This window comes from Chlamydomonas reinhardtii, chromosome 2, assembly GCF_000002595.2.
Source record: "Chlamydomonas reinhardtii strain CC-503 cw92 mt+ chromosome 2, whole genome shotgun sequence".
NCBI lineage: Eukaryota > Viridiplantae > Chlorophyta > Chlorophyceae > Chlamydomonadales > Chlamydomonadaceae > Chlamydomonas > Chlamydomonas reinhardtii.
In genome coordinates, this window is record NC_057005.1 from 4,416,927 (window position 1) to 4,438,421 (window position 21,495).

At 62.7% G+C, this 21,495-nt stretch overlaps 4 protein-coding genes across 4 annotated transcripts; 2 read left to right on the forward strand and 2 right to left on the reverse strand.

Moving 5' to 3' along the window:
• Positions 1-41: 41 nt before the first annotated feature.
• Positions 42-4,254, reverse strand: CHLRE_02g099800v5 (uncharacterized protein). The gene is made up of 6 exons (XM_001699770.2): positions 3,998-4,254; positions 3,562-3,697; positions 2,919-3,230; positions 2,374-2,595; positions 1,804-1,892; positions 42-1,385 (listed from the first exon to the last, which is right to left on the reverse strand). Exons 2-6 carry the CDS (start codon positions 3,680-3,682, stop codon positions 1,119-1,121), a joined length of 1,011 nt encoding a protein of 336 aa, XP_001699822.2. The 5' UTR covers positions 3,683-3,697; positions 3,998-4,254; the 3' UTR covers positions 42-1,118.
• Positions 4,255-4,354: 100 nt separating this feature from the next.
• CHLRE_02g099850v5 (uncharacterized protein) lies at positions 4,355-11,956 on the forward strand. Its single transcript, XM_043059693.1, has 12 exons — positions 4,355-4,533; positions 4,700-4,786; positions 5,220-5,295; positions 5,815-5,877; positions 6,198-6,311; positions 6,853-7,001; positions 7,395-7,511; positions 8,222-8,368; positions 8,665-8,794; positions 9,243-9,434; positions 9,788-9,858; positions 10,428-11,956. The coding sequence occupies exons 1-12, from the start codon at positions 4,424-4,426 to the stop codon at positions 10,570-10,572; spliced, it is 1,401 nt and encodes a 466-aa protein (XP_042927327.1). The 5' UTR covers positions 4,355-4,423; the 3' UTR covers positions 10,573-11,956.
• Positions 11,957-13,798: 1,842 nt separating this feature from the next.
• CHLRE_02g099879v5 (uncharacterized protein) lies at positions 13,799-16,755 on the forward strand. The gene has a single exon (XM_043059694.1). It carries the CDS (start codon positions 13,878-13,880, stop codon positions 14,238-14,240), a length of 363 nt encoding a protein of 120 aa, XP_042927328.1. The 5' UTR covers positions 13,799-13,877; the 3' UTR covers positions 14,241-16,755.
• A 1,625-nt stretch (positions 16,756-18,380) lies between these two features.
• Positions 18,381-21,404, reverse strand: CHLRE_02g099900v5 (uncharacterized protein). Its single transcript, XM_043059695.1, has 3 exons — positions 20,830-21,404; positions 20,308-20,652; positions 18,381-20,234 (listed from the first exon to the last, which is right to left on the reverse strand). Exons 2-3 carry the CDS (start codon positions 20,609-20,611, stop codon positions 19,705-19,707), a joined length of 834 nt encoding a protein of 277 aa, XP_042927329.1. The 5' UTR covers positions 20,612-20,652; positions 20,830-21,404; the 3' UTR covers positions 18,381-19,704.
• Between the last annotated feature and the right edge of the window lie 91 nt (positions 21,405-21,495).

Genomic DNA, 21,495 nt, shown 5'->3' on the forward strand with positions numbered 1-21,495 from the left:
TCAAACTCCCATAATAGTAAGAAAACATGCAAATGAATAGCTGGAAAATTTTAAGCTTAAAGTCACTGTGGATAGCGCCGGGGTCCAGCTGTTGAAAATTGGAGGGATGGTAAATCCCCAACCGCCCTGGCCTCGCACGTGCCCAGCTTCACACTGCCTCATTAGGGTTCAACCCCACGATCGCCCCTCGCCGTTCAACACTAGCGGCGTGTGGCATTGCTGGACGCCGGTGGGATGGGATCGGCCTTGAATCACAATAATGGGGCACCAGGTCCAGACACGGGTCCAGAGGACCATCCCATGCCTACCCCAGTCTCGCCTCAGCTGGCAGCTCTCCCCCATCAGCCCGCCCGCGTTAGACCAGCCGCGCACTCTTGCCCTGCCTCTGCCAACTGTTTGCCATTTGTTGGGTTTGGGAATTAGCTGCGCCCAAAGGACCTTACCAACCTGCCTTGCCACTGTCCCATCACACACCCCATCAGCCCGCCCACCCGCCGCGCCTCACCCGCCCACCCACTGCAGCGCCCCAGCAGCAGCCCTCAGCCCAGCAGCCCTGCTCCTCCCCACTCACCTGCCTCCCGCCCGCCCCCTCCGCCCTGATCCAGGCCGATCCATGGCACCCGGCGATTTCCACGTTGACTGCAGGGTTTGACTACATGACTGTCATACGCAGCAAGTCAGCTTTTGTATCAATGTGAAGAACCTCGGCTCGGGCTCTCACCACTCACCCGCTCGCACTGGCTCTCATTCCCTAAATGCCAAAAGGCCAGACCCTCTTCTGCGTGTCTCTGCGCTCCCGCAATCACATTCGTTTGGGCATGAGGCTTCGCCCGTCTCGTGAGTCTCGTGCCATCCCCTCCACCGCCATCCATTTCTCATTGCGCATCTCTCACTTCCTCACCTATTTTCCAGCCCCTCTAGGGCGAAGCCCCCCAGGATTGCCCCTGTCCGTGCCTGCCTGCGTCGACAAAAAATACCATACTGGCACAAACCGCGAGCGCCACGTATTATTAATTGCGGAACCTTCGGCCTCAGACGGAGGACGTGGCGTGGCGGCACAGCCCACTTTTCCCTTGCAAGGGAGAGCCACCTTTTCTTGTCCAGCCCCTCTACATTTTCTACATTTTCTCCTTCCTCGCAAGCACCTCCAGCACCTGACCCGCGTCCGGCCGCCCCGCCGCCCCCTCCACTGCCGCCGGCGCCGCCGCTGCATCCTCCGGCAGCGGCGGCGGTGGCGGCAGGTACCCAGCCTCCGGCGTCCCGTGTGCGTCCTCTATCTGCTGTGTGTGGTACAGAATTGCCATCAACGCCGCCTGGTCTCTGAACTGTAGCCCCGGACCCGCCGCCAGGTCGGCGCCGCGCTCGCCCGCCCAGATGCGCTCAAGCTGTGTTCGGGAAGCACAAGGGGGACGATGCAAAAGTTAACTTGTGTGTCCTTAGCAACAGGAAGATGAATGCAGAGCGTTGAAGCGGGCCCAGCCGGAACGGTAGGTTCCGTTGGTCAGGCGGGAGGGAAGGCGAGAGTGGGAGAGGGACGACCAACGACGGCAGGTCTGAGAGCACCATGCGCTGTGGGTGAACGCGGCTGTCGCGTCAGCAGGCACTCCTGCCGCAAGGCGTGCTGCTGTTGTGCTGTGCCCCTTCCCCTTATCTCCTTGCGCCGTCCCGCCATACAGCCCATTCCCGACCTGTTCACCTACTGCGTCAAGCAGCCAGCGCCCATCCGGCCATCCACCGGGTCTCGGGTGGTGTGGGACCAGAACCCCACTACGGCGCCCACCCCAACCCCGCCATCCCCCGCACCTGGTGACGTATGTTGAAGCCCACCTCCTCCAGAGTGCCCAGCAGCCCCACCTGGGCCACACCCCGCAGCTCCTTCTCCGCCAGAACGTCTGAGGAAGCAGGGGTAGCAGGGCAGCATAGGCAGCAGGGGTAGCAGGGGCAGCAGGGGCAGCAGGGGCAGCAGGGGCAGAGGGACATCAGGGCGGCAGGCACGGCGCGGCATGAGAAGGAGGCTGGGACCGCTTGCTTTGATGCTTCTTACCCTGTCCCTCCACCCTCCGTGCGCCACGCCTCACTGGTTTCACGCCTTGCGCCCCCTGCTGCCCGGACACCCTTCGCGGGGCGTCCCAGGCGCCAAGATGCAGTGCAGTGCAGTGCAGTGCAGTACAGTGCCGCCCAACGCCGCCCAATCAAGCGCGCTATGGCCACACCAAATGTTTCCCAGCCCCCGCCCCCGCTACTCCGCTGCCAAGCTGTCACCCTCACCCAGAATTCCCAGCCCCAGCCCCAACCCCACCCCCCAGCCCCCAAACCCCAGCCCCAACCTGTCCCAACCCCCAGCCCCAACCTGATCCCTGCGCCTTAACTCACCTTCGCTAAGCCAGGGCACGGACGCCAGCACCTCAAACACCTCGTCCAACTTCTTAATGTCGGCACTCATGGCCTCTAGGCTCTTGTATTTTTCCTCGCTGGGAGACAGACGAAGAGGAGAGTCGTCGGCGTCATCATCGTCGGCGTCAGCATCGGTGTCGGCGGCGGACTGGGCTAGCTCGGCGTCGGCGGCGCGGGCCAGTGTGTCTAGATCAGGCACGGCTGCAGAGTGGAGAGGCAGGGGCGGTGGGAGGTGGAGGTGGGAGGGGGGGATTGCATTCAAGGGTAATTAGAATTGAAGTTGTTGGGGGATGGAAGGAGGGTGGAGGCAAGGCAGGGGAGGAGAGGGAGTGTGTTGGATGGCAAGGGATGAGTGGAGTGAGTTGCCAGGGTGCCCCGGACGCAGCGATGCGGCTGCAGCGAGGAACACAGCTGGAGAATCACTGTGGACCCGACGCCGACGCATCGCCCCCTGCTCCGTCGCCGCACCGCCCGTCAGCAGCTCAATACCCAACCGCCCGCCCACCTCCCTCCGCCCGCCCCACCGGCCGTGTTGCTCTCCACGATGCGCCGCGCGATGTCCGCCGGGCTTTCCCGCGTCGTGCCCCACGCGTCGTCAAGCGGCGACCGCCCCAGCTGCTGCACCCCCGCCGTGAAACCAGCCTCGCTGCTGCCGCCACTGCTACTGCTGCTGCCGCTGCTGCTGCTAGCGCCGCTGCTACTGCCGGCCGCCGGCTGCTGTCGCGCCGAGGCGGCTGTAGCACGCAGCATGTCGGACAGCGCCTCCATGTCGTACCCGGGGGCGGCGGGCGGCGGCCGGGTCAGGTCCTCGCCGCCGTCGTCGTGCTCGTCCGCGCCTGTGCAGGGCGACCGGCAGTGGGGCCGTGATGGTGGTTGTGGTGGTTGTGGTGGTTGTGGCTTATGGCCTGGCGGTTATGGCTCTGGGCCTGGCGCAGGCGGTGGTGCAGACGTGATACTGCAGCATGGAGAAACAAGTGGGGGAATACGCAAGCACCGGCCACAGATGTGTGTGGTTGAAGGCGTGAAGCTTGAGCGCGTGTGTGTAGGGCATACACGCCACAGGCCCCCCCTCGCCGCCGGGTCAGCCCCGCCAGCTCAACCCAACACGTGCAGGGCTCCCGGGGCTTCGCCCCCTGCGCGGCACCACCGCCACGGCGCTCCACCCACCCGCTCTCCCGCCCTTGCCGCCGCCTGCCGCTCCCCTGCCGCCGGCTCCGGCTGCTGCCGCCCCCGCCGCCCCCAGCGACAGCCCCACGGGCATGCCCTGAGAGGCCATCAGCCGTGACATGGGGTCAGACAGCACCTATGCACGGGGTTGGAAGGGATTAGTATGGGGTTGGGTTGAGATGGGAACTGGTGATGGGTTAGTGCCGTGATGGCGGCGGAGCAGGGTCCCAATCTGGGCCGGTCGACATCCTAGCGCCAGGGAGCAGGCGTGCAGCGGAGCAGTGGCTGTGCCATCTGCCTTTCACACACCCTGCCCTGTGTGTTAAAGAGCACAAGGAAAACATTACGCGTAGGACAGAGTATGCGATGCAGAATTACGGCCGCGGATTACCTGCCCTGTGTGGTGCCAGCGTCTGTGCGACAGCTACTTACTCACCCGCCTCGCCGCCTCCGCCGCATCAACCACTTCCGACTCCGTCCCCACGCCGCCCGTGCCGCGCTGGCTGCCGCCTCCTGGCGCCGCCGCGAAGCCGCGTAGCTGGCGCTGGTTCGCATGCGCGCAAGCCGAAGCCGGCGTCCCGTGTCCAGAAGCAAATATGCCGGTAGCAGCTGGGCTTGGGGTTGCGGTCGCCAGGGCGGGAGCCGCAAGGATTGGGCCCGTCGCGGCCGTTGGGGCGACACCCTGCAGAAGGGGTTCGGGGTGTGTGTGGAGGGGGGGGGGGGGCGTCTCGTCGGCTATGGCGCCGAAACGTGGGCTAGCCCCCGGGGCCCGCAGTCTGCTACGCAAATCCTTAGGGTAGCTTGTGCATGCAACGGTGCCCCGCGTTCAGGGTGCTGGCCCGTGGGGTTCCGCACCTCCGTGATGAATGTCGATGAGCGCCGGGCGCACGCGATCAGCAGCTGGGTGCGCCGCATTTTAAGAGCGTGCAAACAGCAGTTGATATGCACCTGGTTTGAGCACAAGGCTAAGAGGCAGGGCTAAACAAGGTTTTTACATACGAAGTGCTGCTACAATTAAAACACTAAGTAAAGCATACATGTAATATGTAAGACTGTCAAGTCACTGCACCGAAAAGCGACGGGCATTGGCACGATTGGGCTCGCCCTCGGTTTCTCGCCCGGCCTTGGCGATCGACAGGCGCCCAGTTGGTTTGCAGTTAGCCAAAGACTTGACCGGGCTTTTCTATAAGCCCTTTGCAGCTTTCCACCGGACTTCTTGCCTGAGGTGGGGTGGGGAGGGGATAGAGCGGGGCTGGCCGAGTGCAGCAGACACAGCAGGGCCTGGACTTCGCTGTCAGGCTATTGAATTTGGCATGAAAGCGTCACAGCAGCGCAGTCTAGCCCCGATGGGTGCCCACTGGCGCCAGGCAGGCTGCGGGCGCCGCGCCTCTGCCAAACGCTTGCAGCCCTCGCACACAGCCGGGGTCCAGCTTGAGAGTGCTGCGCAGTCACTGTGCAGTATATTTGCAGCTTAATAACACTTGTACCTCGATCTGGGCGGTGCAGCGAGCGTTCAGCGGGCTGCATGCGTTCCCCTCCGACGTGGCCAGAGACTTCGTCCAGCGACGGAGGCCCACAGCAGCATGATCGTTGCAGCCTCTGCTATGAGGCATTACAATGCAATTTCCCTAACGGACCGCTGTCTCGCCTGGCTGCAGGTTCGGCAAAATGCAGTCGATGCTGAAGCAGCGCTCGGGCGTTCGCGCCGCGCAGCCCGCCCGCCGGGCCGTGCAGGTGAGCAAGCAAGTACAGTTAATATGGCACATTGCATATGCCAAAAGTCCTTAAGCGCAGCTCCCTGAGCGGGTTTTGGGGTTGTAGGCGTTATGTTTCTTGGGCGTGCCCGCCGACGCCTCTCGCCCTTAGGTCCGGGGCCTGGTCGCGTCTTGAGGCTGCGCCAGAGCGCCCCTGTTCGATTGATTCGGGACGCAGTGGAACAGGGTGTGCAAGGCAAAGCAGGAAACCGACTGGGACCTGGAAGGGTGCAGCGGCTGTGCAGCTGTTTTGGTGCCGTGCACAGTTCTGCCTGTCCCCGAGAGGGGGCCGCAGGGGGAAGCCCCCGGCGCACATGCACACAGCGCCGCTGTGGCCCCTGTGCTGCTGCATGCCACCAGCACGGGCTCCCCTCATGCTGCACTGGCTCCCGCGGCGTGCCTCCACGCCACGTGCTGACTGGACGACGCCGTGACACACGCACACACATACACATACCCGCTCCCCTGCCCTCTCTCCCGCTCGTCCCCCCGGCTGCAGGTCCGCGCTGTGGCTGCCCCCGTGAAGGCGGCGACCTCTAAGTCGCCCATCGTCACCCCTGAGGTACGAGGGCTTTGGCTCAGGTTCTCTCAGCCCCCGAGGTGGAGGAGCAGCGGCGCTGGCAGAGAGGCAGAGGGACAGAGGGAGAGGCGGATATAAAGGGAGAGGGGTCACACGCAACCGCGAGGAGGAGGGAGCACGCAGGGAGGAAGGAGGTGGCGGTTGTGCGGAGGCCGGGGCCCGGGCGCACTCTCCCCCCTGTGCTACCTCATTTTGATTTAGCATTGCCTAGGCGTGTTTACAACCACCGTGTCTCCCTCCCGTCTCTCCCTCACCGCTCTTCTCCCCTTCCCCACCTCTCCCTCCCCACCCTGTCCCTGCAGACTGCCAAGGACCTGTACTACGACATGGTGCTGGGCCGCGAGTTCGAGGAGATGTGCGCCCAGATGTACTACCGCGGCAAGATGTTCGGGTTCGTGCACCTGTACAGCGGCCAGGTGCGGCAGGCGCAGGGAAGGAGGGGAGGGAGAGCGAAGGAGGGATGGAGGGAAGGAGAGAGAGGGAAGAGGGAGAGGGAGGGAGGGAGAGGGAAGGCGGGCGGGAGGGAGGGAGGGAGGGAGGGAGGGACGGAGGGAAGGAGGGAGAGGGAAGAGAGGAGAGGGAAGAAGGGAGAGGAAGAGGATTTGGGGCGGGCGGACTTGGTACCTAGTGCGATGGAACGGTCGAGGGTGAGGAGGGAGAGGCCCGGGCGCGACGGGGCGTGACATGGAGGGGGCGGTCATAGCACAGCTGCTGTAGGCGGGGGCTTCAAGCAGCAGCCAGCAGGGTGGCGCGCAAGGCTCGGGGTGTGTCGAGGGTCACATGCGTATGAGCACCCGAGAATCAGGGCAGGGCCCCTCAGACAGCCCCAGCTCCGCACGCCACCCTTTGCCCGACCTGGCACCGCCCCTCTCCAACGCCCCTCTCCCTTCTCAAACAATTATAAATGTAATCCCCCTCCCCCTCCCCCTCTGCACCCCCATCCCCCTCTCCCCGCAGGAGGCGGTGTCCTCGGGCGTCATCCGGCAGCTGCGCCAGGACGACTACGTGGTGTCCACCTACCGCGACCACGTGCACGCGCTGTCCAAGGGCGTGTCGGCGCGCGAGGTCATGGCCGAGCTGTTCGGCAAGAAGACCGGCTGCTGCAGGTGGGGGGGCGGGGGCGCGGGGTTGAAGGGGGGACTGAAGGGGGCGTGGGTGGAGAGGGGGCGGGGGTGGGTGGAGAGGGGGCGGGGGTGGGTGGAGAGGGGGGATGGTATGCCCGAGCCAATGGGAAAATGGGGGGTGGGTTGGAGGTACAAGATGGGTTGCTGGGGCCTGGGGCGAGGAGCGAGAGGGGCACGGTGTACGAGGGGCCTCACGCGGGTGAGGTTGGGTGCGGCGCCGCGAGGTGCACCCAGTGTCCCAGTATTCAGCAACTCCTGACTCCGCCGGTGCTGACGCGTTGCTCTGCCGCCTCCCTCCGCCCCCCCCCTACCACTTCCTTACCTAATCATGAATGTAACCCCCCCTCCCGCCCACCCCCTGCCCGCCGCCTCCAGGGGCCAGGGCGGCTCCATGCACATGTTCAGCGCCAAGGCCGGCGTGCTGGGCGGCTACGCCTTCATTGGCGAGGGCATCCCCGTGGGCCTGGGCGCCGCCTTCCAGTCCAAGTACCGGTGAGCAGGGGGAGGGGGAGGGGGAAGAGGGAGCGGGGGAGGAAGGGGCAGCGGGGCGAGGGCATGGAGGGCGGGAGGGCGGGAGGAAACGAGGGGGAAAGGAGGGGTTGGTGGAGGTGGAGGTGGAGGTAGTGGAGGACAGGGCGCTGTGTGGAGGAAGGGATTAGGTACGGTAGTCGTAGCCATTCCCACGTCTATCAGGGCCCGTTCCTCGGTACATCCAGGGAAGTGGGGGTGCGTGGAGAGGACGAAGTAGCGCTGATAGAGTTGGCGTCTGGAGGCAGGAAAGGAAGGCCAGCTGCGATGGCCATGATAGCCCGTGTGCACCCAGCGGCGGTACACGAAGACAACGGGTCCAGGAGGCTGCAGCGAGCGGCCAGCGAGCGGCCGTGCCAGGTCGCCCCGTGCTGCAGCCACGCCGTGCCCCCACTTCCGTTACTCCCCGGCGCCACCCACCCCCCACACCCTGCACGTCTCCGCCCACGCCCCCATTCCCTCAGCCCCCAACCCCCGCCGCACCCGCCCGACCCCTCCATCTACTCATGAACGTAACACCCACTCCACCCATTCTCAACCACCTCAACCCCACCATCTCCCGCGCTGGGTGGGGCTGGCGGGTTTCGGTTCACTTGCTTTGGGTTCTGAACTGAATGAACTACCCTCTGAACGCACCTGCCCAACCTCTCCCCTCACCCACCCCACTTGAACAGCCGCGACGTGCTGGGCGATGAGAAGGCCGACTCCGTGACCTGCTCCTTCTTCGGCGACGGCACTTGCAACGTGGGCCAGTTCTACGAGTCGCTCAACATGGCCGCGCTCTACAAGCTGCCCCACATCTTCGTGGTGGAGAACAACCTGTGAGTGTTGCTTTGAGTGTGTGTGGAGGGGGGGGAGAATGCGGGTGGGAGTGGCACAGGTTTTGGGTGGGAGTGAGGAGGGAGAGGAGAGCAGCCTGAGTGAGTCGCGGGTACGAGGTAGCGAGGCAAAGCGCCAGCACAAGCGCTAGCGCCCTGTGTGTTTTGTTGGTGGGGGATCACCGGTGCGCCGGGAAGAAACGGCTCGCCCCGAAGCCACCCGCCTCCCACCCATCTCACGTGCTCCGCCCGCCCCGCCTCTCCCCATCCCCGCCTCGCCCCTCCCCCCCCCCCCGCAGGTGGGCCATCGGCATGAGCCACCTGCGCGCCACGGCCAGCACCGCCGGCGACCAGGATCCGCACATCTACAAGAAGGGCCCGGCCTTTGGCATGCCCGGCGTGCTGGTGGACGGCATGGACGTGCTCAAGGTGGGGAGGGGGGAGGGTGAGGGGGGGAGGGGGAGGGAGCGGGCGGGGAGGGAGAGGGGGAGGGAGCGGGCGGGGAGGGAGAGGGGGAGGGGTTGTAGATACCGGCCCTAACTAAACCAAGCCGAGCGAAACTAGCGGAGCACAGGCACAAGGCAGAGGGGGAGGAGGAGGGGACAGGGCGAGTGAGTGGCCGGTGGTAGGGCCTAGATGAGGGATCATCAGGGGTGCGCGGGGTGCAGGTGCCGTACGGGGCCGACGGGGGAGATAAGCACTAAGAAAAATGAAGGCAGACCTAAGGCAACGGCAGACAGACTGCGCACGCAATCCCCTCTTGGAACGAAACACGCTCACCGCGCTTCCCTGTTCCTGTCGCTCTCCCTCCCACACCACACACTCAACCAAACCGCCCACACCACACCGCACCGCACTCTCCCTCCACAACCCACAGGTGCACCAGGTTGCCAAGGAGGCCATTGAGCGCGCCCGCCGCGGCGAGGGCCCCACGCTGATCGAGGCGGAGACCTACCGCTTCCGCGGCCACTCGCTGGCCGACCCCGACGAGCTGCGCTCCAAGGAGGAGAAGGCCAAGTGGCTGGCGCGCGACCCCATCCCGCAGCTGAAGAAGTACATGATCGACAACGTGAGAGAAGAGCTGGGGGCGGGGGTGGAGGCGGGGGGCAGCGGCGGCGGAAGAAGGCCGGAAGAAGGCGGGAAGAAGGCGGCGGCGGGGGCGTGATGCGTTGGTGGTGGTGGCCGGGGCGGGGAGGCAGGGGGTGGAGCTAGGAGAGCGGGGGGCATGTGGACCCCCGGGCGGGGCTTGGTGTGCGCGTGTGGGCGCGTGGGAGGTGGAAGTCTAGGTGGCGAAGCGTGCATCAGGTTGCGAGGCGTGCAACGCCTCGCCGGGCCTCGCTGCTTCCTATGGCCGCCGCCGTGTCTGCATCCCTCCCGCACCCACCTTCACCACTCCCATCCCCACCCCACACACACACACAGGGTCTGGCCTCCGAGGCCGACATCAAGGCGCTGGAGGACAAGGTGGCGGAGGTGGTGGAGGACTGCGTCAAGTGAGAGACGTGGCGCATATACAGGGGGGATTACATTCATGATTAGTTAAGGAAGTGGTGGGGGGAGGGGGAGTTGATTCCCGTTTAAACTGAAATCCAGAGGGGGGCGGAAGCGCGGGAGGGGAGGGGAGGGGAGGGGAGGGGAGGGGAGGGGAGGGGAGGGGAGGGGAGGGGAGGGGAGGGGAGGGGAATGGAGCGGAGCTGAGGGGAGGGGAGGGGAATGGAGCTGAGGGGAGGGGAGGGGAATGGAGCTGAGGGGAGGGGAGGGGAATGGAGTTGAGGGGAGGGGAATAGAGTTGAGGGGAGGGGAGGCGAGAGGGGAGTGGGAGTGTAGTGGGAGGGGAGGGGAGGGGATGAGCAGCTGTCCGTGTCCGACTGTGGGATTTCGCCGTGTGCGGCAGGACAAGGCCCCAGAAGCGGCGATGGCGGGGTTGACAACGAACGCTTGGACAACGGCCTTCGCAAGGCTTGCTCCACATCACCGCACTCCGCCGGCCTTGGGCCTACCTCGCCTCCCTGCCAATCTCCCCCTGCCCTCCCTGCCCTCCCCCTCTTCCACCCATCCACAGGTTCGCCGACGAGTCGCCCAAGCCCGAGCGCGGCCAGCTGCTGGAGAACGTGTTCGCCGACCCGCGCGGCTTCGGCATCGCCGAGGACGGCCGCTACCGCTACCAGATGCCCGGCTTCAGCAGCGGCACCGCCGTCGTGTCGTAAGCAGCTGGGGCCCCAAGGGTTTGCTTGGTTGCGGAGGCCGCAGAGGTCTCGCAGGCTGGTTGAAAGCGGCTTGGCAAGGCTTGGAGGCAGAGGTTGCGGAGGTCTCGGCTGGTTAGCTGCGATCTTGGCTCGATGCAGCGTGGTGTTGGTGAGGCGGCGGCGGCGGCGGCGGCAGTAGCAGCTGCAGCAGCAGCGACGCCGCGTGGCTACGCGATGTTGGTGTCTTGTCGCGCTCGGTGGCGGCCCTTGTGTGGCGGCGTGGAGGCTGGCGGGCGTGGAGCCGGGAGGCTGGCCGGCTTGGGGTTGTGCTGGCGCTCCGTTGCGGCGAGGCATTGAAGATGGGAGAAGACATACGGTATGTGCAGAAGCTCTAAGGCGTGATCGGCGTCAGCCGTCTGAAAATTTTTCTTGCCAAAATGTCAAGTGCGTGTGTGTATGCGTTGTGGTTGTGTGTGTGCGTCGGTGCGCTGGATCTGGAACGGCGTGTGTGTGCTGGCAGGGCGTGGGTAGGCAGGGCGCACGGGTGCCTCTTGTCAACGTGGGAGCCCTGCATGCCGAGCCAATCGCAGGCGGCTTCGAATGGTTGCCGGTTTCGAATGGTTGCAATGCCGCGAGCATGGAAGCACCCGCCGCTGCCGCCCTGGGACTGACCTGCGTGAGAGGCGTGGTGTTGGCAGAAGGGATGCGGGCGCACGGGTGTGTGCCTCGAAAGACTACGTGGTCAAGGAGCTCGGAAGGAGAGAGGCTCGGTGTCATGCGTGTGTAACCCGCGCGCAGTAACGCACTGTGTCTCACACACATACAGACATACCGCATCGTGCAACTGCTGTCGCTGCCTGTGCCGCCTGTGCTCACGCTATCTGTTCTGCTGTGCAGCCTCTACGCCTCTCCAAAGTTGTGCTTGGGGGATTTCTGGTTTCGCATAGTTATCATTAAACGCATCGCCGATACCATTGGGGAACGGACAACGGGGACTGTATGGGCCGGTAGGTACAGGCCGAGGCAGGCAGGCAGGTACCGTAGTCAGTACCGAAGTCAGCTTCGCACAGGCACTAGCGGACCGCCATGCGATCCATGGGGCGTGCCCCTAAGGGAGTCAAGTGACAGGGGACGCAACCTGACGCAACGTACGGCATAGTGCTGGGCATGAGAGCAGGCGTGTGCAAGTAGTGACCCTTCGTCAGGGGTGCCCTTCGTGGCATAGAGCTGAGGTGAAAGGAGGCTGGTATAGGAACGACGACTGAAGTCTGAGTATGATCTGGAGTGCCGGAGTCGTAACATACGTTGGACCAAAGGTATTGGGGATGCTGCTGGCTATGCACAACGTTGGGGGGTGGGGTCGGGGCTGTGCGTTGGAGAGTGTCAGCATCGCTGCTATACTTCATATACCGCATGCACACTCAGTCTGCAGTTAGTGAACAAAACGGCAGCATGGCTAATGAAAGTCGCGACTCCGCGTCCCGCGGACGAAGCAGGGCTGGCAAGAACTTCTTTGCGGCGAAACCGTCTTCCTAATCCAGGCTGGCTTGATAAGCAGATACCAATTCCTAAGATGTATAGCTCTAATTTATTGGGGCTGACAGCGCGGCTGTATTAAGGGCAAATGCTCGCGCTCGCAGCCCACACGCCCGCGTGGCTTCTGACATGTACATAGGTGCCCATATTGGAGTCATTTATATGTTAACAAATTTCAATGGACCAGCGGGAGTGTCTGCGATAAGATCGGCATCTAACATGTCTTTCTTGCAGCTGAGGACTTCATCGCATACGTTTGAGTGTGTTAAACCTGTTGCTGTCACAGTTACCTTCGCGATCGAGGTTCCCTGACTCGAGTCGGGTGACGGATCTACGTCGCCGGGGCCACTTCCTTCTTGTGTACAGTGACTTTGTGTAACTGATGGCTTCAATATTGGCTGCGTGTAGTCGGCGGGGGCCGGGAACGTGTGTGGATCAACTTGGCGTCGACCCCCCCTTTCTGAAACGTATGGGTGCGCCGCGCCCCCTGCGGGGGCCGGGGCACGCCAACCCATGACATGCATGCCGTGATGCCGTAACTGAGGCCTAGCGCCCAAAGGGTTGAGTGGGGCCGAACAGCAGAAGGTAGAGCCTTTGACGTGCGATCATGCGTGCGGTGTGGACAGGTGTGGAGGCGTGGAGAGCTCCCGTAGTCTGGCTTGCAGCGTGACACGAACCGTGTCATTGCCGGCACAATGGTACAGGGCACAATGGTACAGGATCCACGACATACGATGACAGTCAAAAAGCCGGGGGCGTCTTCCGTGCTAGATATGGGCGGGGTTCACGCGCACGAGGGGTCCACGACCGGGACCAATTGGAAAGCGGCCTGCACCTGCACCTGACCTGCGTACGGTGCAAACGCTGTGAGTCACCTTTGAGGAAACTTCCCCGCCGAAACCAACGTCACCAGCGCCGACCAGCCGAGAGGTGCACGAAGTACCGGCAGAATTAGGCGTCCTACGCCAAGGCCAAGGCCAAGGCCGGCGACAGCGGCCGCGGCAGCGAGTAGCGGGCAGGGGAGGGTAGCGGGTGCAGGGGGCGCCTGCATGCGGGTGCAGGTGCAGGTTTGGGGCTGCGCCTGCCAGTGCTGGGGCGCCTGTGCGGGGGAGGGGGGAAGAGTGCCGGCCGTCTTGCGGTCGGGCGACCGGCGGTGTCGTGTGCCTTTGCCTTGGCGAGGGGCTAAGGCCGTCTCTGGCCCGAGTCCAGGGCGAGCCAGCTGCAGGCCGAGCCATGCCGAGATAACTTCAACACACGGTATCGACAGTCGCAGGCGCGACGACCAGCGCGCTTAAAGGGTAAGCTCATCTTTATCAAATCACCCACCCGGTGGGGCCTAGAAACGCCAACGAGTTGGCAATTCCTGTCTGTCTGCAAGCGCCAGGGCGGAATTCCTGAATTGCCAATGCCAGTTGGCCAGTGATACAAGTAACATCAGGACTTGCAGCAAGGCGTGAAGGAGGCCGCTTGTGAGCCTGCCGACGCGAAGACCCAGCTGGCACTGCGACTGCCAGCCGGGCTTCGCGCAAAAGGGCCACAAGCCAGCGAGCGAAAGGCGTAAAATTGGTGGGTAACACAGGTAAAAAATGGTGGTGGGGGGAATGGGGGCAGGGGGCAGAAACGCGGCAGCAAGAAAGTGCATGGGCGTGCAAGTATCTGCTGGAGGACTCTCGACCTGACCTCAGGTACAACAGCCAGACCCTTTCCTTCTGATACTGAGCATTCTTACTGCATTGTTCTCGTCACCTGCCTACCAGAGACTTGTAGAACACACGGACTGCAGAGCCGAAATGAATTCCGCGGCGCTTGCCTCGCCCTGCACCAGCCCAGGATTGTCGTTAAGCAGCTCCTCGTGCAATTCATCATCATGGACAAGTGCCGAGCTGAGCTCTGAGGGCGGCTTTGTGGACTCGAGACACCGTCTCCCCCCATTGGCAGACTTTGCGGCACTTCTCCGCGGCTTTGACTCTCCTGGCGACAAGCCGGACAGGCTCAGGGCACTCAACCCTGCTCCTGCAGCTCAGCTGGTAGCCCCCGGGTGCAGCATGCCGGTGCAGCGTGCGCTTTATCAAGTGCCCACTCGCGCCGAAGTGGACGCATACTTCGCACGAGCTCTGCCGATGGCTGCGATGTCTCGCTTCGAGCTCGTTTGAGCGGCCGTGACCGTGCTTCAGGTCCCGGGCCCGTTTCTCGACTCCAATTGCAATTGACGGTCGGGCTCGCGGCGAAGCGGGCCTCGGGGTATGTTGCTCACTTGAGCAGTACACTGCAGAGTGATGATAACTTTAGTTTTACTACTTCTTTCGTCACGGCTTAGGGTCATCCTTCACGCCAGATTGCTGCAGTTGGACTGGCAGCGCACAGTTGAACTGGCAGCGCACAGTGCAAAATTACCGATTTCGTTAGTGAGCACCTGAGGTGTGCACCTGTGCATTGCGTTCCGCAGACTCCTGAAGGTCTGCAGTAGTTGCTGGTCAGTATTCAGTAAACTCCGGTTGGTGAGGTAGAAACAGTTGGGTGTTTGGGTGCGTGCGGGTTTGGCGCGTGCGCCGAGGCATATAAATCTTGGCAGCTTGCTTCCGCGCCGCTGTACTTTTAGGGGTGAGACGGATTTGCAGGACATTGTTATTTCCAGTACCTTGCACAGGGCCTCCGCCAACCGCAGGCCCTGTCGCTAACGTGGAGTGGACACCAGGTGTGATGGCCATACAGTGTGAAGGGATGTTCAATGACGAGAATGAATGAGGGTGGCGACAGCGCGTGGTGGGTTGCCTACGACGTTAACATCGCGCGTGTCCGCTGCTGGCGAGCATGCGTGAACTGACTAAGGTCATGATGACGCCGTGTGGGCGATGCGCTCACATAAAAATGCTTAACATGGATGGTGCTCTGGGATTGTGGGCTGTGCGGCGCAAGCTGAGGCTTATAACGTGTATGCCAGGAGGAGGACATGTCTTGGGGCGGCTGGGTGGGAGAAAAACACGGGATCACTAAGAATGGATGCTGATCAGGCTACAGGCTGCGTGGGCATTTTGCACACGACTGTTGTCTGCGCTTCGATTCACACGGCACGGCTGGCTCTTGTTCCTAGGAGCATTTTTCCTTTAAAAGGTTTGAAGAGACTTAGGAGAAGCGAAGAATGGAGGACTGCAGACGCGGGAGGGTCCTGCGGGGGCCATGCGTCGCCTGACATCCGCAAGTGGGATTTTTGATATCGCCCTACTAGTGCGTAGCTCGTACAAACTGTGGGAGTCACATACACATAAATGCCCTGAGAGCTCTCGGTGGCAGCGTAATTTTGGTCCAGTCTCTCGCAGGGGGCGGATACTGCATACGTGGGGGTTCGGTGGGGCGGAGACGCTGATGCATGCCACGTGGCGCGCTCAGGCTCCTGCTTCTCACACGACACCTACCAGCATCCGCCACTACTGTGTGTGGCACAGAGAGATTGTGGAGTGCTTTTTCAATGAGCGTATGGGCTGATGAGCGGCGCGAGCAAGCGGAGCGGAGGGTCGATGCTGAGTGGGTTCGCAATCGCAGGAACGGGTGTGAGAGAGCGCTCTGACGGACTGCGGCAGGTGCTGGATGGCATGTGTGCAGGAGCGAATGTGCGGAAGGGGAGCGGAAGAGTGGGCTGTGTGCGGGCTCAGCAGCCGCGTCGCGTGCCCGCAGGTGTGACCCCGTCGGTCGACTGCGGGCGCGTGGTGTGTGCGTGTGTGTGCGTGTGCGGCCACCTAGTATTGCAGCGAGTGGGTCGGAGCGCGCCGTGTTGGCGCGTTAGGCGTGAAGTGCGATAAGGGGGAACATACAGTATCGCGGTGCATGTTGCCACGGGTAAACCCGTGGAAGGTGCCGCACATGCCGTCTACCACGGGGCACCATGGAGAGCAACCGGCGTCTGCGACGCCTGCCGCCGTTTGTTGCGGCTGTGTGGAGTTCGCAGGCACGGGGCTGCAGTCCTCACGGGCAGTCGAGGTCTAGGAGGGTGCGCTTTTGGTTGGAGGATTTATCAGTTGCAGTGCGCCTAAAGTCAGGGCACTAAGCACAGCGTGTGTGCGTCATCTAGTATGGGCTCAGCTGTGAGCAGAGGTGGCCGAATCGTGCCATGATGGGTGGCTGCCGCGCGTGGGGATACTAGGGTAAGTTGCACTCTGGTCGGTCTGGATGTGCACAATGGTGATTAAAGTAAATGCTGGCGTGTGACTGAAGAGTAACTGCAAGTGCGAGTGCAGTACATATTTACTGCGGTGAGATCATCAGATATGCCACGTAGCTCGCACTTTCCATTAAGCCCGGGGGAAAGCCAGCGCTTTTTGATACACAGACATGCGCGGTAGGGCTGTGGAATCGGTGGAGCCGTGGTGGGTTGGGCGGGTGTGTTGCTTTGCTGAGTAGTTGGACAGCGGCATGGAAACAGTCTTGAGGTTGCAATAGACATGTAGGTGCTGTAGATTGCCAATTAGCAATACAGACGCGGATTCTTTTTTTTGCGGATGCATGATTTTTGGGCTGAGCCCTCGCTCTGCCAGTACGGTACCTGTGTTATGGCGCACTACGGTGTGCAGAATTGCAACACAGGGCTACAGCAAACAATGCAACTTGCCCTTGTTGGCAGTTAATAGTAGTCAGGTCAAGGTCGAATGTACATGCGTGTAATATGAAGGCGTGACGCTCTATCTCAAGCGGCAGTGCCTCATTGGCAGTAGAGGCTGACACACACGATTCACTAGTGGGACTGTTGGAGGAGCAGGCAGTTTGGTGCAGCCCAGTGCCTTTGCGCTTTCAGCACCACAACAGCAGGGGGGGCAGTCCATTGGGATGGAAGGAAAACGCGCAGCAAACCCAGGGGGGGGGTAGAATCTTCCGAAACAGACCCCATGCCTCAAATGGATAGAGCTCAACGAGAAAATCACGAATCCGCTTTCAAAATCGAAAATGGGTTTCTGGGTGCAAAGTTATGACCCCTCAAAGTGGCCGGTCGGTCGGTCGGTCGGGGGTCCCAAGAGGTTTTGCACAGGTTCGTGCCAAGTTTTGTTCCTAGCGCTTCTGTCCTGCAGCACGCGGCGCAATGGGTGCAGCTCAACGATGCGTGCGTAGGTATACCCCAGACTCAGCACACGTGCATAGTTTGGGGCAGTTTGGGGAGCGGCATGTCGGCATTTCGGGCCTTTTCGGGAGATGCCTGGGGAACTGGTCAGGGACAGGCCGGTGCCGGCCGGGTTTTGCATGGATGAACGTGTCAGCACATTTCGCATCATCAAGTAACATTGAAGTAAGCCGTTGCAGTCTATAAGGATACTTGTCGGCAGCCGGGCCACATGTCCACATGTCCACATGTCGGTCGGTCAAAGTGTGTTCCCAAGGCGGATCATCCAACGTAGCGGTAGAGCTCACCGAGAGCAGTCAGTTGGCACCAACCTGACAAAAAACTAAGGGGTTCTGAGGGGGTTTTGGGGGGTCGTACGGCAGGGGGGGTCGGTCGGTCGGTCGGTCGGGGGGTCCGGGAGGTTTTGTGGCATGGGGTCAAAAAAGTTTGTTCCTACCCCCCCCCCTGGCAAACCAACTGCCAACTGCTCACACGCTAGGTGGGGGTGAGGGTGGCCATCGGCAGGTGCACGCTGCCGCATCCGACGCAGTTGGTGAACCCAAGATAACTCCGCCGTGACTCCCCGCATCGCATGGCAACACCCCCAGCACGCACACCAGCATTCACCATCTCAGCAAAGGCACAGCGCACAACACGCTTGCTGTGAATCAGTGCTGTGAATCCTGTATTGAATCGAGCTCCGCATTTCGGCCCACCAAGGCTTCGGGCACAGCACGGACAGCAGCTGTTCGTCCGAGCGGCCAGGCAGCTCACGCAGCTGTTCCTACCAGGGGAGGTTCTTACCCCTGAGCTGTGTACCGTATTGTGGATTCGTGGTCTAGCGGCGCGCTTAGCTGCGAGGACTGAGGGCTGAGGGTGGCCGCTCCCTGCAGGCACGGACGTGGCACTCAGGACACTTGAGGCCGTGGACGTCTGTCCATGGCACCGCATGTTGCTGCGCACTACGCCGCCCTTACCCGTACCCTGTGCCCCTGTCCCATCGCACCTGATGGCAACGCTAGGACTTGACCCTGCTTGCGACGGTGCCACGGCTCCGTACGATGCAGCAGCAGCTACGACGGCAGCATGGCGCTCCCTCAGTTAGGCCTGCTCTCGCCGGGCGCCTGGCCTACCCAAATCTACGTGTGCTTTGTTACGGTGCATGACGCCGTGGACCGCCGAACGGGTCGGGTATTGAGCACGTACGGCACAAAATGTGTTACATTACTGCGTGCACACGCACACGGCAAAACCATCGAGGCAGTAACTCCTTCGGTTGTGCGCACTCGGCCGCTACTGAGCTGATGGCCGTGATTGCTTGCGCGCGTGTGCGTGCCACGCCCCTCAACCAACTTTCACTCCGCATCGCGCTTGCCGTAGTGCCGCGACGCATCCCCACCACCACGGCAACTGACCGCACCGCCTTATCCAGACGCATAAAGAGCAACTGGTGTCGCATCTCGAAGCGTGAACACGATTACGAAATCAATTGCTAAATGGTCGGCAGCCCATCATACACATACCGCGGTACAGCCCTTGCATCACATGCCTTTATTTCCGCCACCTGCCGCGCCCTCGGGCGATTCCGGCTCGGACAGAGCGGCAGTCCGCACCTCCGCATGGCAACGTGAGATGCAAGAGCTGGTGCAAGAGCTGGTTGCAATGCATCTCAAACAGGTTCGGGGCAAAATGAAACCTACCTCCCGGGGCCTCCGCTCTGCCCCACAACCACCAGACGTAACACCTGGTGCCCAGGCAGGTCCACGGCGCAACATCGCCATAAAACATCAATAACGTACATCATGCGGCAAACCGCCTGTTTATTTGTTTGTGTGGTGCATGACGTACGTGTGTGATGGGACATTGGCAGGCAAGTTGATAAAGTCCCGTAGGGAGCAGCTAATTCCCAGAACCCGACAAATGGCATACAATTGGCAGCGGCAGGGCAAGAGTGCCCATTCCGTCCATCATATGCACCTTCCTTCATGACCGCGGGCCGATTTGTGCCACGCCGTAGTCTGAACTGATGTGGCCATTTGTGAGGCCCCCAAAGGCAGGCCCCCCACCTTTCCCAAAACCCCTGATCACTTGGACAGCAGTTGTGCTCATATGTACAGCCTCACTTTCACCATCCAAGTCTCCTTCACTTCATGCCACCGTAATGGAGTTCGGAGGCGCGAAGGCCTCCAGGAAGCACCTTAACCTTCGAGCACACACATTCTTAGGCTACCTAACCTGCACTTCACACACATATCGAGTCAAGCCCTAACGTCCCCGGCGGAAACCCAAACAAAATGGAGGCCACCGTTGGTGAACACAATCCAACGACAACAAACGCGAAGGGATCCACGCGACTATGCTCCACATCCGTTCTCTTTCACTGCCGGGGATGCGACTGTTAGAATACAGAAAAACACCGCGCGCGCGTGCGTGCGGTGCGGCCACCGCCGGGGGTGCAAATCATAGTGGTCGACTAACCAAAGTAGCAGTCCGCGGCCGTATAGAATCCGGAAGAAAGGCAAGCAAGCTGTCTACAGATCCGCGCCGTCTGCATGGCCCACGGCGGCGACGGCGGCGCCAATGCCGACCGCACCGCCCGCCTCAGGAGCGGCAGTACCGACGGCGGCGGTTGCGGTTGAAACCAGGTCGTGACGGCCAGCGGTTGACATGTCGCGGCCAGCGCCGCGGCTTCCGCGGCGGCGGCGGGGCGCCGGCGTCATGGCCGCTGCCGCCGAGTGGCGGCTGTAGCCAGTGAAGCCGCCCGCAGAGCAGGCGGAGGAGCCCGGCGCATACGCGGTCGCCACGGCCGCGGGCGTGAGCGCCGTTGTCGACCCGGTGCCAGCGGTGGCGGAGGCGGTCATAGTAGTAGCGTCAACGGCGGGCGTGTCTACGGCGGCGGCGGCGGTGGCTGCGGTCTTGGTGCTGGTGCTGCCGATGCTGCTCAGGCGGGTCAGCGAGCCCGCAATGATGGCGTCGCTGTCGGCCTCGGCGACCGCGCGCTGGCGGGCGGCGGCGGCCGCCACGTCGTAGCGCGCCGCAGCGGCAGCGACGGCCGCCACGGCTGGCGAAGCCGCGACGGCGGCGGTGGCGTCGTCCAGCGAGATAAGCACCACGTCATCGTCGTCGCCGCCGACCATTGACGGCGCGCCGGCCGCCGCCGGCCGCCGCCGCCGCCGCCGCCAGCGCCGGCGTTGCGGCGGAAGCAGTGGCGCCGGAGGCGCCGCCGCCAGCGAACGTTGCAGCAGCGGCGGCAGGCGCTGCCATGGCAGCTGACAGCGACGAGCTGCCGACGGCGGTGACGGCGGCGGCGGCGGCGGCCTGCGCCAGGAACTCCCGGCGCGACAGCGCCACCACGGGGCCCACGGCGCGCTGCACGTTGTCGCGCCAGGCGCGCAGCGACTTGAGGTTGGAGCGCTTGGGCACGGCGCCGCAGAACATGCGGTAGGTGGTGGAGTCAAGCAGCCGCGCCTGGGCCGTGGCTAGAGGATAGGAGGGAAGGAGGCGGGAAGAAGGGAGGGAGGGGCGAAAGGGTGTGTCAGGCCAGGGGTGTCGGAAGAAGCGCGGGATCTGATCTGGGGAAGGTGGCGTGTACCGGCGCGCGCGGCCACGGCACGCCACGCGCGTCCAGATCAGCGAACGCCGCCCGACAGGCTCACCTGGGCTTGCCGCGAACTCCCAGGCCGGCTCGACCTCGGGAGAAATGGGCGCCGACGTGCAACGCTCGCATGTGAAGACCAGGCCAAGGGCAGCGCAGCGAGCAGAAGTGGGGCAGCGGCGTTGCGGACTCCGTGTGCACTGGGCGCTTGAAGCGGCTGCAGGCTCATCCCAGTTTATATGTACAATTACTTCTTCAAGGCTGACCGCTGTGCTAGCGGTATCGCTGCAGGCGCGAGACTGCTGGGGTTTGGAGAATCGCGGCAAAACAAGCCGAGCGCGCGCGCGAGGGGCTTGCAGAGCTGCATGCTGACTCGGTTGGATGTTGTGTGCTGTCGCCGAGCTCGAGCCATTTATTTGACTTGCTGGCTGGCGACGCAATAGGGTGGGACCGCGAAGGGACATGCTTGTGTGCACTCGAACGTTTTGTAGGGCCAAATTGGTGCCGTGTTACGTGTTTGACATTCGGCAGTGTGGCGTTTTTGTCTTGCACTGACGTTTTTAGCTCGACCAGCGCTGTGCGTGGCGTAGACAACTCCGAAACCGGCGTGCCAACTGACGGGCAGCCCGCGTTAACTTGTGCGCTTTGCGCGCACCGCTTGCAAATAGGATATTGTACTCAGTATCAGTTCCCCCTGCTGGCGAGGAAGTAGCAGACCCGTCGAAGC